This window comes from Colias eurytheme, chromosome 17 (assembly GCF_061535395.1).
Source record: "Colias eurytheme isolate Ceu_HAF_F1 chromosome 17, ilColEury1 Martin Lab GWU primary, whole genome shotgun sequence".
NCBI lineage: Eukaryota > Metazoa > Arthropoda > Insecta > Lepidoptera > Pieridae > Colias > Colias eurytheme.
In genome coordinates this window covers 1,646,003-1,662,083 of record NC_142996.1, presented here as the reverse complement: position 1 = coordinate 1,662,083, position 16,081 = coordinate 1,646,003, and the positions used below count along the sequence as shown (strand labels likewise).

General features: G+C 33.7%; 1 protein-coding gene and 1 long non-coding RNA gene across 2 annotated transcripts; one reads left to right on the top strand and one right to left on the bottom strand.

The window, feature by feature from the left end:
- The first annotated feature begins 26 nt into the window (after positions 1-26).
- Positions 27-5,575, top strand: LOC149901008 (mitochondrial 2-oxoglutarate/malate carrier protein-like). Its single transcript, XM_090111550.1, has 6 exons — positions 27-94; positions 656-880; positions 1,279-1,452; positions 1,877-1,979; positions 2,240-2,358; positions 5,214-5,575. Exons 1-6 carry the CDS (start codon positions 27-29, stop codon positions 5,392-5,394), a joined length of 870 nt encoding a protein of 289 aa, XP_089967676.1. The 3' UTR covers positions 5,395-5,575.
- A 403-nt stretch (positions 5,576-5,978) lies between these two features.
- Positions 5,979-12,621, bottom strand: LOC149901007 (uncharacterized). Its single transcript, XR_016457682.1, has 2 exons — positions 12,456-12,621; positions 5,979-7,789 (listed from the first exon to the last, which is right to left on the bottom strand). It is a non-coding gene; the product is annotated as an uncharacterized LOC149901007 (long non-coding RNA).
- Between the last annotated feature and the right edge of the window lie 3,460 nt (positions 12,622-16,081).

The following is a 16,081-nucleotide window of genomic DNA, read 5'->3' as shown; positions in this document are numbered from 1 at the left end:
AAAGACGGGATAAAGAAAGAAAGGAAATGGGTGACAAAGCTGCACCTAAAACTATTCCTGGTTGGCTAAATTTTCTCATCGGAGGTTTGAGTGGGTCAGTAAAAGTTACCTAATTTACAGTAAAACACAGTTTTGTTAAATAATTCGTGCTGTAGTGAGTAGATTCACCTGTGGAAGGAGATTCGTGTAAAAGCGAGTACTTCTATAGCTCAAGTTATTCTTATATTTACCTATATTTCTGTAAAGTTTCATCTAAATCCGTCCAGAAGTTTTTATGGTAAAGATTATTAAACATCCATCCATACTTAAAAACTTTCTCGTTTATAATGTAAGTCATTTCAATTAGTAAAAATGAAAATATATGATACTTAACTGCTAGTGCTACATAACAGTTTTCTGATAGTTGTTATACTTACAACTTATTTTCATTATATTTGATTGACAAACGTAAATAAAACCCAGAATATAATATACATTATACAGGATGTAATCCTTAAGTGTGCACAGGCGATTATTCCGTAACTATTGCAGATATCAAAAAACTTTAAACTGATATCTAAAGCCCTTAACCTAATGAGTATACTGACAATAATAACTTTTTAAAAATAAAACGGGAAATATCCAAAAAAAAATAATCAAACACTGTATTATACAGAATGCTGGCAAACGTCATAGTCCAACCAGCTGATCTCGTCAAAACGCGGATGCAACTAGCGGGTCCCAAAAGCAACAGTAGTGTGGGCACAATAGCTAGCGAAATCCTGCAGAAGGAAGGGGTCACTGGCTTCTACACTGGCCTCTCAGCGTCGCTGTTCAGACAGGCCACGTATACTACGGCTAGACTGGGATGCTTCAATGCTTTGTTTGATTATTATCAGCAGTAAGATATACGTTTAAATCCTTTTATTTAGTTGGGGCCTAATATACTTTTTGGACAAATCCTTCTAGTAGCTAGTACCTCCTTGAATATACCAAAGTCCAAACGCGTTATTTTTTATAACACAAAGAACAGCAATTGCTTTTGACTCTTTGTAAAAGACAACAGAATATGGAAAGATACAAAATTATGAACTCCCATAAGTGTGTTGTCGACATGCATTTAAAATTATTTTTCTAGAAGTAGGTACAAGAATAGTAATTGAGAAAATTAATTCCAAAGTTTTTTAAATTCGATTAGATTAGAAATAATGTCTTTGTGGAATGTGAGTTAGTATCTCGATTTTACATTTAATTTTCAAATTACGTTAGTCACCGTTCATTTGGCAACCTGATTCTCAGAAATCACGGCACACCAAATTTTGGGGCGAAAATATTGCTCGGATGTTTTGCGGGCGGCGTGGCCGCGGTGTTCGGCAACCCGTCAGAGGTGGCCCTCATCAGAATGACAGCTGATGGTCGCCTGCCGCCCGAGCAGAGACGCAACTATAGCAATGTGTTCAATGCACTTTCTAGGTACATAGCTATAATAGTAGTAAACGTGTGGTTGATCAAAGCCAAGGCATTGATAAAACATTTGTTGAGCAACAGTATGTAGAATGATCGGTCATGAATGAATCATCAGAACTTTGTCTAAATAAAATGCGCTCTTCGGGAGAGAACTTTTATACTTTAGCAACAGTCTCTAGGTACAATTTAAATACCATGAATGAGGGGGCTTTCTTATCTCCTAATTTAAAAGTAGAAACTGACCAAGGAAAGTGTGATTCAGTTTACAATAGAAATTTAATCGAAAGTCAATTTGTTCATCTGTGAAATACCAAATAGCATGACGTAAACGAAATAAATATTTAAATACTTATATTGGCAAAGCTATATTTTAGGGACCATAAGAAAGAAGTATACCTACTCTCATATTGCATAAATATAATATTTACAGAATAATCAAAGAAGAAGGTGCAGGGACACTAATGCGTGGTGTGACTGCTACCGTCACCAGAGCCATGGTGGTGAATGGAGCGCAACTTTCTTCTTACGCACAAGTATGATGATTTCCATGACGGCATCGCTTCTTTCATGATTATGCAAAGATGTTATGTATCGTTTGATTTTTATATCCTAAAATTTATAACAACTAAGTGAAAATTGTAGTTTTTAAGCTTGCAAGTGTTAGAGCGACGAACACGGACTGCTCAAGCGGTCGGTCGTAAGTCGTTGACTGCTCGAGCAGACCGTGTACGGCCGCTTAGGCTAATGGTTAGGTCATATTTTGAATTAATATTTAACATTTCGTTTAATGTAGTCACGTGAAGCATTGATTGCCTACATGGGTGACGGCATGCCGCTGCATGCAGTCTGCGCCATGATTTCTGGTCTGATCACCTCGGCTGCGTCCCTACCCGTGGATATTGTGAAAACTAGGTTAGTATATATAGAATCTGTTTTTATTTATAAAAAAACTTTATTTTTAGGGTCTTTGAAATATATTGCATGGCGAAAGCTGCCTACGCATGTTATTCCAATTTAAAAATTGCATTCTTATCTGTTACCTAAGTACTGTACTTAAGCGTATATAATTTCTAGATGACTTTATTTTATTTCTACCGGGAATCGAACCCGGTATCTCTTTTATCTTACCAGGGCTATAATTTTATAATAAGTATCTAAAATACAATATCCCTTTAAATAAATTCTTTATTAACACATGAAACAGTAACATTCTACAATAAAAAAAAAATAGAATGAATGAATGAAATGAATGAATGAATGAATGAAATACTCTTTATTGTACATATACACAGTGATAAAGTTACATAGTTAAGATAGCTTATAGTAGAGATGTACAAAGAGCGGCTTTATCGCTCGTGAGCGATTTCTTCCAAGCAACTCGATGTAGATAAAGATACAGTGAGCAAGAATTAAAGAGTAGAGTAAGACAAGGAAAGAAGAAAGAATAAACATAGAAAAGTATTATACATAATGAAGGACACATAAGTTGATACATTAATATTACAATAAGATTAAAATTATAAAGAAGGAAAAACTTAAATTTAGATTTATTTTAACGATTTGTCAGTGATCGTGCGAAGGTAGTAGTTCTTCAATTGACTTTTAAAGGAGTGAAGGGTCTGTGCTTTTCTTATCGTGACTGGTAAGGAGTTCCACAACCGGATTGCTTGAACGGAAAAGGAAGAATGAAAGAAATTGGAAGAATGGGAAGGTATATGAAGGGTAAGATTTTCAGCTGATCGTAAGTTCGTATTCCTAGTGCCGAGGAATTCAAAATTAGCTTTTAAGTAGGAAGGTGATGTGGGATTAAAGATAATGGAATAAAGAGAGGCAAGGATATGTGTATTCCGGCGGAGGCGGATGGGGAGCCACTGAAGTCTTGACCGAAATTCCGAAACATGGTCATACTTGCGCAGACCATAAATGAACCGCACAGCAAAATTTTGTAACCGCTCAAGTTTATTAAGTTGTTCTTGAGTTAGATTAGTAAGACATACGTCAGCGTAGTCAAGGATTGGCAGAAGTAAGGATTGGGCCAGCAAAATTTTGGTGGGAATGGGAAGCAAATTACGCATTCTACGCAAACTAGAGGCGGCAGCAAATACTTTGGAACTTATGTTTTTAATCTGATGAGACCATGACAAAGTTTCATCTAGTATGATACCGAGATCTTTAACAAATTTACTGTAAGGAACAGTAGTACCATCGAGTGCAATCGGTGGCAGAGTCGTCCAATTAATCCTAGAAAGGAGACTTTGACTGCCAAATATAATTGCTTGAGATTTTAAAGGATTTAAACTCAGTCCAAAAGATTTACTCCAATCGGATATGTGTGAGAGGCACAGACATGTATCAAGATAGACTAAGCGAGTGTATGTACTTCCCGTGTCCAAACTAAGGTTATGAAACTTACTTGACGCTGGCCTACACTCAGTCCGCGCTTGCAGTTCGCCAAGGAAAGACGTGAAGCTGAATAAAGTAAAATGCCGAATTGCGCCGTTATAAACTGTAGAAACTCCACAGCTGTGAGTAGCCGAGTTAGCATAGATGTTTCCTTCCACCGTTAAGTAATTTTCTAATCAGAATATGCACTATTTATTTTAAAATCAAATAAAGAATATCTGTGGAAAACGATCGTGACAAACACGGATACCAAATCATACGAAATGATTCGGAATACATTGCGGCTTTTACTTGGTACGGTAAAGATCGCGTCGTATGATAACAAGCAATGAATAGCGTCTTCTCATTTTTCTGTTCTCATTTTTCTGTCCAATTTTGTGGTTAGTGATGTTCATTTGATGCAACAGTTCTCGATTCTAATCGATTTTATAATCGAACAGAAAAATGATAATTTGAAGGAGCAATTTTTCAGAAAAAAAGGCATAGATTTTTTTGTCATTTAATACGACTTGACCTAGAACTTTTAAGTATTTTAATACAAAGGTACTAAAAATAAATATTTTGACATGGACGCCATTAGTTAAAGTGTCATCTTGGGAGTTTTTTAAGAAAACTCCTTATTGCTTGGACTATGTTTGTTTTTTCAGTTTTCCAAGTAACCCGAACATAAAAGGAAAATGGATCGATGCAACGGGACATAAAGATTGATTGATTGACAGTTTCATTACTTTCTTTCGATGGCCTCTCTAGTACGTAGTACATGGTAACTCAATGGGCATATGTAAGAAAAAGCTAAAACACATTATTTTACTTGTTAGAATATTAAAAGGTTTATAACTTTATTTTATCATCCCTCTGTCTATGGTAATTATCATTTTTCTGTCTTGAATCGATTAAGTAATCGATTACGATTCATTTATTTGACTACCTCTTAGACATAGATCTAGTTTGATCTGATTTCTTTCGATTTACTTCGATGGGATAGGACGATACTAGAATCGCCGCGCGAGTGGCGGCCTAATCGATTTAGCGTAAAATGAAATTAACATCACTAAAAAGCGCTCGTGACGTCATAACGCGTCAAGGTCAGTACAAAAAATATGACACGCTTGGTTTTCATACAGATCGCGGTACGTGCGTTGTCTACTTAAATATACATGTCTGTGGTGAGAGGTTACGATTTATACAGTACACAGCTTCAGGTAAATCAGTCAAAGTGGCTTGTGAATAAATTTGGAGATCATCAGCGTATAGGTGATAATGTGAGGTCAGTCTTGTGGTAACACAATTTATAAAAATCGCAAATAAGAGAGGTGAAATAGAATTACTTACCTGGCAACACTAACCTATAAATTCTGTTTCAGAGTACAAAACGCAACAAAAGGAGCGAGTCAAGTAACTGTTCTAATGAGTGTAATAAAGAACGAAGGTGTTCTAGCGTTATGGAGCGGATTTCTACCAACTTACGCGAAAATAGGACCTCATACAATCTTCACTTTCATATTCTTAGAACAATTGAAAGCTATGTACTTAAAAATGAATTGAATGATAAGTGGCAACACAGATAGGTATTTTGTTTATAGGTAGTCTGTACCTTGTACCATTGTAGTAAAGCGATTGTTGGGTCCAATGTGGGGCCCTCTACTCAATGGGCAACGTTGGCCCAACAAATGATCGTCGATGTTTGCCTCGACGGCGATTATGAATAAATATCTACTATGACGGTCGATCGTAGACATTTTGGACTCTACATTATCGTGATCGCTTTTAATCGCCCAACGCTGGCCATTGTGTAGAGGGCCCATATAGCATTTTTAGCCAGTTTCATAATTACTGGATATGTTCTGTTTAGCTTATCTGTCAGTTAAAATGCTTTTGTCATTTTAACTGACAGATATATGAAAGATACAGTTTTGCCAAAAAATGGTTATCACTTATCAATGACTTTCTTAGCAAGTCGTGTTCAACTGGCTTATAAAAAGGTTATGTCTGATTCTCAATATATTTTGAGCACATATATTTCAAGCGTACCTGTACTTATTTATAAATGTAAAATGTATACGTTAGTATTTATTAGTAACATGTATGTTAGTAAATTAAAGACAGGTAAATAAAAGATAGTTTTCGAATGATTTTTTATTAAATTAATATCACACAGCCCAAAATTTCCAAAAACTAAAACGAATTATTATCTAATACTTAATATGTTTAACCTAATAATACAATATTTTTTCTAATCAACCAAAGAACTATTCTAATCTGCTATATTTATTTTCAATGAATATTATTAATAAACTACAGCTACATAGAGTATCTAATTTTTCGTCAAATTCAATATTTCAACTGATTTATGTCAACAAGTGATAATAACACTAATAAATAAAACTAATACTAATTAAATTATACAATAAATTGTATCTTATCTATAAAAGTTAACCTAGCTATGTAGGTATAACATTATTATAATATTACATACGATACGTATCGACAGTAATATATAGATTATATAAAGAATAATAAACTGTATTGATGCGTAGACGGTGTGGGTAAAAACACAACGAAGAAGTAGGTAATTTATTAAAAGAAAAGTACAATATTATGTCAATGTCTATTATATACTCTATATACAAAATAAATATCTATATACATATATAAAACTCAAAGGTGACTGATATAGTGATCTATCAACGCACAGCCCAAACCACTATACGGATCGAGCTGAAATTTGGCATGCAGGTAGATGTTAGGACGGAGGAGTCCCCTAAGAAAGGGTTTTGATCAATTCTACGCCCAAGGGGATAAAATAGGGGATGACAATTTGTATCATGTTTATTTATATCTTTTCCACGCAGGCGAAGCTGCGGGCAACAGCTAGTAATAATATAAAAATCCTTCTTATTCACTAATTAGGACTTGAATTTTGAACAATATATTGAATTAAATTATTTCTTATGTTATTTTATAATTGTCTTTATGTAGATATATATATTCATGATAGAGTGGTCAAATGATAAGGGACAGTGTATTTAAGATATTATCTTTAAAAAGTGCTTTTAAAAAGAAATTAAGTTGTTATTACATACTTTCTGATTATCATATCTACTTACTAAATATTATTTTTTATTAAATTTCACCTAATTCGATTGATTTGTTTGTTTAATTTAGGAAATCGTGTATATTTTATTGCTCAATTAACTAATTTGAAATCTATTTTTATGATAATTTAGTCTAAGTCTAATTGCCACGGAAGACGCAAAATTGGCAACTTTGGAGTTACATATTTTAAACATTTTATTTTACAATGTGCACACGATATTGACATAAAAACCAAAAGTTTAATACCTACGGATTTTTGCCATGTAAAAAAAAATCAGGAGATCAAGAATATCTAAGAAATAGTGAAATTAAAAATACCTTTAATATTTTATTTAAACAATCAAAACATAAAAACATAGCAATTAATAATGAAACAGCACGTGTTTTTATATTATTTACATCAGTACAACAAAAAATAAGTCCTGCAGGTTACTGTCCAGTCTTTCCCATAAGTCTGTCACTAAACATTTTATTTCGTTTCCTAAACAATACGTAGTCTACGTACACATTTAAGACATAAATAGCAAACATTTTTCGGTATATCTTACACATTTGTTTAAGAACTTTTTATTTATGCCTTACACATTTGTAGACTTACGAACATTTAGACACACCAAAAATTCACAAATTTTATTTATGCCTTATTTATGCATATTCTACATAACAATAACATCTATGGAAGGATGGCTCTATTGAACAGCATATGCGCATGATCATGATGGGACAGCACACTGAATATCAGTCATCCGTAGGCAACCTCCTCCACGATTGTCTCCCAGGAGTCAGTTGACTCTGTCTCCCAGGAGTCGTCGTCTTGGTCCTCCTCATCGTCGTAATATGCTAGCTGGAATTAAGAACATCACGATTATTATAGGCACATATATTTTTTTATTTTATTTATGACACTTTATTGTACAATACCAGTAATAAAAAAAATTTTGTGTGGTTTTATGAAACCACGGTAAAAGTGAAACTGTTCGAACGGTTCCGAACACTGCTTTGTGTTGTCGGTCGGCTGCCGAGTAGGTATACCTACTCGGCAGCCGCGATACACGCGACATGCGCTACACAGACCAAAAAGTTTGAGACGATGTAATAAAAGTTTCACTTTAAAAACATATATAATTTAACATGGAGAACATGAATATGGTAAGTGCACAATTGGCGGCCTTATTGCTTAAATCAATTTCTCTTCCAGGCAACCGTAAAAATAAAGGACATGTACGATGCTGGTTAAACACGAAGGCGCAATCATAAAGAAAAAAAAATCAATAAAGCACATAATTATGATAATAGACCTTGGTATAGAGCTTTACGCGTGAGTGTACAACCGAAGGGTCGTGCGTTTGATTCCTGGTAGAGAGGATGGCAGGATAATAAAAGGTCTATCACGGATCAACTATTTGTCTCTAAAGAAAATCTATCAGTTAAACAGATGTATGCATAACACGGGACCTTACTTTTGCATTAAAGTTATCGTCCTTCCTATCCTTCATCTATTTATATAAAATAATGTTATGTTAGATAAATCACATAAAAGTAAAAAAAGGCTGAAATTTAAATGATTTTTGGTCAGTTGGATTTGTAAAAATATGAAAAATTTACAAAAAATGTCTACCCAAGCGAATCAGGGCAAATAATAGCTAGTTAATAAAAAGCTTTTCAAATTAATCATCAATACATATAATAAAATTTGCCAATTATTGTCTAATCAGCTACATTAAAAAAAGACAGGAAAACCTACAAAACCAGCTCTCGTTTCTAGTTTTTATCCTGTAATTTGCATTGACGTCATAACCAAATACAAGATGATCATGTTATCATATATCATACTAGCTTACCGCCCGCGGCTTCGCCCGCTTTGTCTAAAACCTAATAAATTATATACTTAAACCTTCCTCTTGAATCAGTCTATCTATTAACTCTCACGCAAATATTACTGAACCAATTTACAAGAAATTTAGCACACATATAGCGGCTAACTTGTATTAAAACATAGGGTAGTTTTATCCCGGAAATCCCACTGGAACGGGAACTATGTGGGTTTTTCTTTGAAAACGCGGGCGGAGCCGCGGGCGGAAAGCTAGTTGAAGATAAAATCAATTAACATAATGAATACTGAAAACTGTTCTAGAGAGCCAAAAACAATCCAATTAGAGACAAACAACATCAAATGCTATCTATCGTCGAAATCAATTTGGCTGTGGTAAGCCAAATACATAGATCCATTAAGGTGAGTCAATAAGTGATGATAGTGGAAAATGGACAGACACCTATTAGTCATGTGCTTAGTTTCAATCTTGTACTATAAACTCAAACTTCTTGGAAGTGACAAGGGGATATTATCAGATACTATTTCGAGGAGAAAATCAAAGGATAGGATAAACAAAATTCCCAAAATTCTAAAAAGTAAGTAATACAAATTATACTTAAAAAACAATATGAGAAAAGGGCAAACGTAGAAGAACCCCCAATAAGTTCTGATGAAAATCAGCAGGAAAGGTTCTAATGAAAATAACTTTGTTTAACAACGAAGCAACATGTTGCGGAATTAGGTACTGTTCCTAAAAGTTTACGCCCTATGAACGTTTAAAAAGTTACCAGCAAGTCAACAACAATGTTGTAAACTGTTGCTCAACAAAAGTTCACCACGGCTACGAGGCTTAAATCCGTTAAAACATTCAGATGAAGCTAATAAAAGTGTTAAAAACACGTAATAACGATATTACCTAACCACTAATAGAATTACCCATAATAGTGCCAACAATAATCAACCTACTTCTCTCACAATAAAATGCCAATAATACTTAAACAATTGAGCGAATCTTGTGCAGAAGTCGAGGTTATTAACTTGCAAGTGGACCACGCTCGCATGCAACCCTTTGCGTAATGTACTTATTTAATTGATTTAATTATATTGAAAACAATCCATATCAGTAACGTTGCCACGTATTGGATTGAAACGTGTTGATGTTTATCCGGGAGTAACATTTTATCTTACAACGAAGCAACATGTTGCGTCTTGAAGGAAAAACAGGCTATTTTTAATCTAGGCTTTAATCTGAAATGCTTAGTGATTTGAATTTTAATTATGTTAAAAATTTAAAAAAAATTATTCAATAATGTGGGATGATAAGATGAGACGAATAATTAATTTGTATTTCTGAACGTGTGTAAGATGAATTTCTAAACAAAGTTGTATTACGGAGTCAGTTAATAGCATCAGAAAATATGAAGATTATACATCCCTAAAAAATGCAAATAGTTCAGTGTCTTTAGGATCGCTCTACCATCGACCTAAACAACAATTTCAATATGTAATCTGTTGGTCTTTAGACATCTAATACTTGTTTTTTTTATGTTATTTATTTTTATCACCTCTACATTAATTATGAAATGAACCAGGGTAATTAGCCCATACTTTGAAATCTAGGGCCTTGTTGAAAATTAATAACTCCTCATTTAAATTCATATACGCCCGTTATTGCGTATTTCCGGGCGTCAATTTAAAAATGCAAAAAGTGGCAAATTGACTCTTGTACGCATAATTATTATTACATTGATGTTCTTCTAATTTATTGCCTTATTATACTGGTCATTTGTTGGTAGTAGGCCGACGAGGTAATACATCAAAATATGTTTAATTTGTGGTTTAATTAGTATATCGCGATGACGTTTAAAGTCACGCGAGCGGGGCTAAATCGTATGCAGTTTAAACACCTCCTGAAGTAGAAGGTCCTAAAGCTCGTAGTGTTTGTCTTGTGACAGCTTTTACATTGCCTTAAATTTTGTCAATTTCTAAGAGTACCTTATTATCAAAATTATCACGGAACATTTCAAGAGTTCTTAAACGCACCCGAAATCTATTAACCACGCACCAAACCCAAACATATCTTGCAAATAAAGTAACTAGAGTAGGTTGTATTTTATTTCGATACGACTGAAAAATTTTAAACTACGCGATCGATATAAAAAAACCTCTTACCATTAGAAAATCTACATTTGTGTCGATAACATGGGCTATTTCTCGCACTGGATCAAACCGGCCAAAGTTAGTAATTAGTAAAGGCTAGTAAAACTATATTATTAACATTACGAAGGTCAAGGTAGAACATCGTACTACATTTTTCTCAGTACATCTTTACTTGGCAGATCCCAGACCATTCATGCCATATTCGGAACATGTTTACTGACGGGACACAAAACCTGATATTGATAAATAACAAAAGAACACGTTTTCTGCATTTTATTTCATGCCCCACTAATTATTATTTAATTATTATTGTACTGAAATCGGATGAAGGAATCAATCAAAGCTAGACAGGCTTGGTTAAAAAAATCACGGAAAAAATATATTAATTTATACAGACTAGTGCGATAATTACTAACAATTACATGTATGTACAACATTGTAACAGAATTTCATGTTTGATTTAATATTTTTTTGGTGGAACCTTACCTAATACGTTTACTACATCGAATTTAATAAATCATTTTGAAGACAAATTATGTGAACAACAATTTTTCCTACACTTCGATATTTTATCAAATGCACATACAATAGTTTTGGATTGCCAACTCCATAGGATATGATGATGTAAGTATTTTAGGATATGTTAATAAATAGCCCTTGAAAATTCATCGTACATGTTCTTTAGCTCCGCGTTTATACTTACAAAGCTGTCTAACAACTTTTGCGTTTTTTTGCAGCAAATAGCTGAACATAATAATTATTACCATGACTTCCTTGTATGGGTCGAAAAAAGTCTATGGGTCATAAAAACTAGTCTACCGGCGTTTTGCGCGTTAAGATTATAGGTCTCTATCTCCTGCCATTTCTTTTGTATCAAGTTCATACAGTAAAACTTCTGACAAAAGTGAATGAACGCGAATTTTGTTATTTATCAGAATTTGGCGAAAAATATGGGGCAGATGAATTACACGTCTGTTTTCGTGACCAATTTTCTTTGCGGAAAAATAGGTGATCGGGTTTGTGTGTCTTGCCAAACCGAAACATTTTATGCTTCATCCCTGGAAATCGGATCTAGGACCCCTCGTATATCTACATTCATGCGTCCCACTGTACCAGCGAGGTGGTCATTTGAAGTTTGAACATAGCAGTTTTTTTCAATCTTTATTTATTTAGAGGAGATAAGCATAAAATATTACAATAAATAGTTAAATCAGGTGACTAGGTCATGTATCATCTGTTTGTTTGTTTCGATTATTTATTCAAGATCAGAGTTACCTTAATCCAAATACATAATAACAATTATTCATAATATTCAATTACTATTTTTCATAAAAATCGTCAAAAGTTTTATCGTCAAAAATGTCCAAGCAAAAAAATATAGATATTTCCTTATTCAAAAACACAACAAAAATCATTACATCTTTACATTATATCTTCAAAAAATGTTTATCATAAAAAACTTCCAAGCACAAAAAAATTAAGATTTTTTGTCTCAAAACCACACCACACAAAACACATTACTAACTACATTAGTCACCTCATTCTCATGCAGCCTGTGTACCGTCTGCACCCTTATCTGGAACATCCACGCCTGTCCCAGCAGCGCCACTGTCCCGCTGAGGAGGAGCGGCATCGTGAACCTGCACTTCCACGCCAGCCGCATAAGGAACAGGAACAGGCTCTTGCGACCTACCGTCATGATTCTGGAAGGAATATATGAATTAGCGAATTTAGGAGTTACTAAACTGCTAAGCCTCAGAATCATGGTAAACATGAGTTGATCAACTGTTCAAAAATCGTTGATTATAGGCGAGAATGTTGCTAAAATCTATACTAATACAAAAATTATAAAGCTGAAGAGTTTGTTTGAACGCGCTAATCTTGGGAAATACTGGTCCGATTTAAAAATTCTTTCGGTGTTCGATAGCCCATTTATCGAGGAAGGCTATATCATCACGCTTAGACCAACAGGAGCGGAGTAATGCGGGTGAAACCGCGGGGAACAGCTAGTCTTTGATAATAATAGATGGTATGGCCGTATGGATAAAGTGCATACATGGAAGGTAATAAAAAACCACAAGCAGGCCACAAAACCGCATATTTTCTAGAAATTACGCATTACAAATTACTTCATATTAAATAACGATAGGCAATTTGATTCCAATTCTTTTACTAATATGTATAACAATAGTGGTCCAGTTTGCAACATTGTAAAATAATATAATTACAGTCGGTTTGAAATTGCGCTGTATTATCGAAAACAGGATTCAGATAGTTTGGAAACTACGAGCCTATTGATATGATCAGAAAATTGGTTATTTAAAGGCGATACCATAATTGGTAGCTCGTCTTTTTTTAGGATTCGGCGGCTCAACGGAAAAAAACGTGGAAAAGATAAACACGATCCTATACCTCAGGCCCCGCAATCACAGACACAATAGAAAATCTATTGTTTCATGGACCGATCGGGCCGTTCGGGGCTCAATGGGTTAATAGCAACGAAACCAGAATATAACTATGTATTTCTAATCGATTGATGGTTCTGGACCTAGGTCCAAACGAATTCTAAAATTCGATTGAAAATATAGCCTGTATGTACAGCGTACAGCCACAGTCACAGACTATTTTTTTCAACACAGTAGTAGTGCTGTACTTGTGTCATAATATCAGCAATTATAATTTTTGATTCCTCATTACCGCATAGAAATTCTTAAATATACGTCAAACAAATTATATTGATAGAAGTGGAGCTATTGTAATATATGTATTTACAACCTGTTATGAGATTACAAGTAATCTCATAACAGGGGAATTTATTTTATATTAAACAGTTACTTCTAGTTCAATCTTTTTTCAGTAATTGAAAGTCTGGGAATGACATATTGTTAACTTTCTTTTTGTTTTTGTTATAACTTAGTTTAATATAAGCAGTGATTTAAATAAGCTCATGTTTAAAATAAAAATGGGTTACAAGTAAAAATTAGAGAATACGATAGATCAGATAAAGACAAAATAGTACTTAAAAAAAATCGTGTCGGTGGCCAGGACTCTTATGTGGGTCGTAAGATGTCGCAAGCCTATTAAGTACTAGTATGTATTATAAATTAATTGAAACTTACGCATTTTTTGATATAGATAGCGCCATTAATTTTCAAAAACAATATAAAAAACTGGCCTAGATACAACAGGTTCCTCTATTTATGCTGTATACTTAGTTGTTTTTGCCAACAACACGTTTATAGCAGATTTTATGTATATTTAACCAGCATATATTTTAAAAATTAGGATTTTGTATGATGAAAATCGTTTTTTTTTGCAATTTTTTTTTAATTTTATACAGAATCATCACCAGGCTCGCACTTGACTATTTTTTAACCTACGCACAAGGGACCGACTATAATTAAACTTTATATTAATCGTAGGATGTTTTTAACGGAAACTTCAGTATAATGCACACGTTAAAATAATAACTTTAATAACTTAATAATAATAATGTGTTGCGAGGACAATCGACCGGTTTTTTATTACCTTCCATTTACTTTACTAAGACTTTACTAGTTGTGTACCGTGTACGCTGGTGTCACTAATAAAGATGAAGAGTTTGTTTGTTTGAACGCGCTAATCTCAGGAACTACTGGTCCAATTTGAAAAATTATTTCGGTGTTAGATAGCCCATTTATCGAGGAAGGCATATATCATATATCATATCGGCGACGCAAAGAAGCCGCAAACTGGAAAAAAAGTTGAAACGCGACGTTTTTTTCAGTTGTAGTTGTTACTTTGTAATATACATGAACATCATCATTATTTAAGACGTGAAAAATATTCATTGTATTACAATTTTTATAATAAATCATTTGATTATACGTTGCTTTAATATTCATAAAGTGCTGATTAACAATGTCTATTTTTTAATTAATTTTTTTTGTTTTTTTTTTCTGCAATGTTTACTTTGTTTCAAAGCATTTTAAAGAGAATAATGACTAGCTTGGTATGTATATATGTACTATACATTTTTAATGTTTTCAAAGGAACTGCTTTATGTGGGTGAAGTATTATAAAATTATAATCTTTACGAAGATAAAAATGCTTTCCCCAGAAACTTGCTTCGGATAAAATTTGGAATTTTTAGTTTTGAATAGGTAAATATGTACAATTTGTACATAGTTTCGACATCCGCCTTACACCCGAAGCTCCATAGCCCATGGGGCACCGGCCACCGACGAAATATTGAGGTACCCTATACTCGAAAATGAAAAGCAGCTCTATTTATTACTTAGCTCCTACCATAACATATCCTACATAGTATAAAACAAAGTCGCTTTCTCTGTCCCTATATCACTTTGTATGCTTAAATCTTTAATCTTTTTTTTTTTAATTATACTTATATGATAGGACTTAATTCGATCCATTTGCTTTGATCGAAAAGGGTAATTTGCTATTTTAATTGCAGAAGAAAGGGAAAAACGTTAGTAATCATTTTTTGCTGCTACCCGCAAAAACTTCAAAATCACTGAGTCTATTCCATACATTCTCATACAAAGCTAAATGTTTTCTATCCAATAACACTGATCACTAATTATGTTTTTCCACATGCCTCGGTGAGGCGTGTAAATAACATACAGTTAGACTGAACGGTTTCCATGGCAACCAATGTTTTATATCCCGACATGTAGGCATATGTTTAATCTCGAGAACGGTTGAACCGATTTTGATCAAGTTTCGGATAGTGATAGACTGCCTTGCACATAGATTTTATTCATTTATTTGTTGTTAGCATCGTTCAAATTATGTTATGTATAAGTTATTCCGTATAATTATTTAATACTAGCTTCCGCCCGCGGCTTCGCCCGCGTGGTGTTTTGATAAAAGGTAGCCTATGTTCTTTCTCAGGGTCTAAAAATTGTCTGTGCCAAATTTCATCAAAATCGGTTGAGATAAGCTGGAAAGCGTAACAGACAGACAGACAGAGTTACTTTTGCATTCATAATATTAGTAGAGATTTTATTAAAAAAGTATGTAGAATAAGCATGAATAGCAATAAAAATAGTTACACTTAAGCACCTAATGCTATTTATTTTCTTTTACTTGTTTTAATACGTGTGATTTTAAATCGACAGGAACGAGGAAATTGGTACAACTTCTACCGCTTTCTTATTAATG

Bases quoted from the DNA above. Each gene is read 5' to 3' on its own strand.
- LOC149901008 (XM_090111550.1), top strand. From the start codon at position 27: ATGGGTGACAAAGCTGCACCTAAAACTATTCCTGGTTGGCTAAATTTT. The intron at 1,453-1,876 runs GTACATAGCTAT...TAATATTTACAG, and splicing joins GTGTTCAATGCACTTTCTAG to AATAATCAAAGAAGAAGGTG. The intron at 1,980-2,239 runs GTATGATGATTT...CGTTTAATGTAG, and splicing joins AACTTTCTTCTTACGCACAA to TCACGTGAAGCATTGATTGC.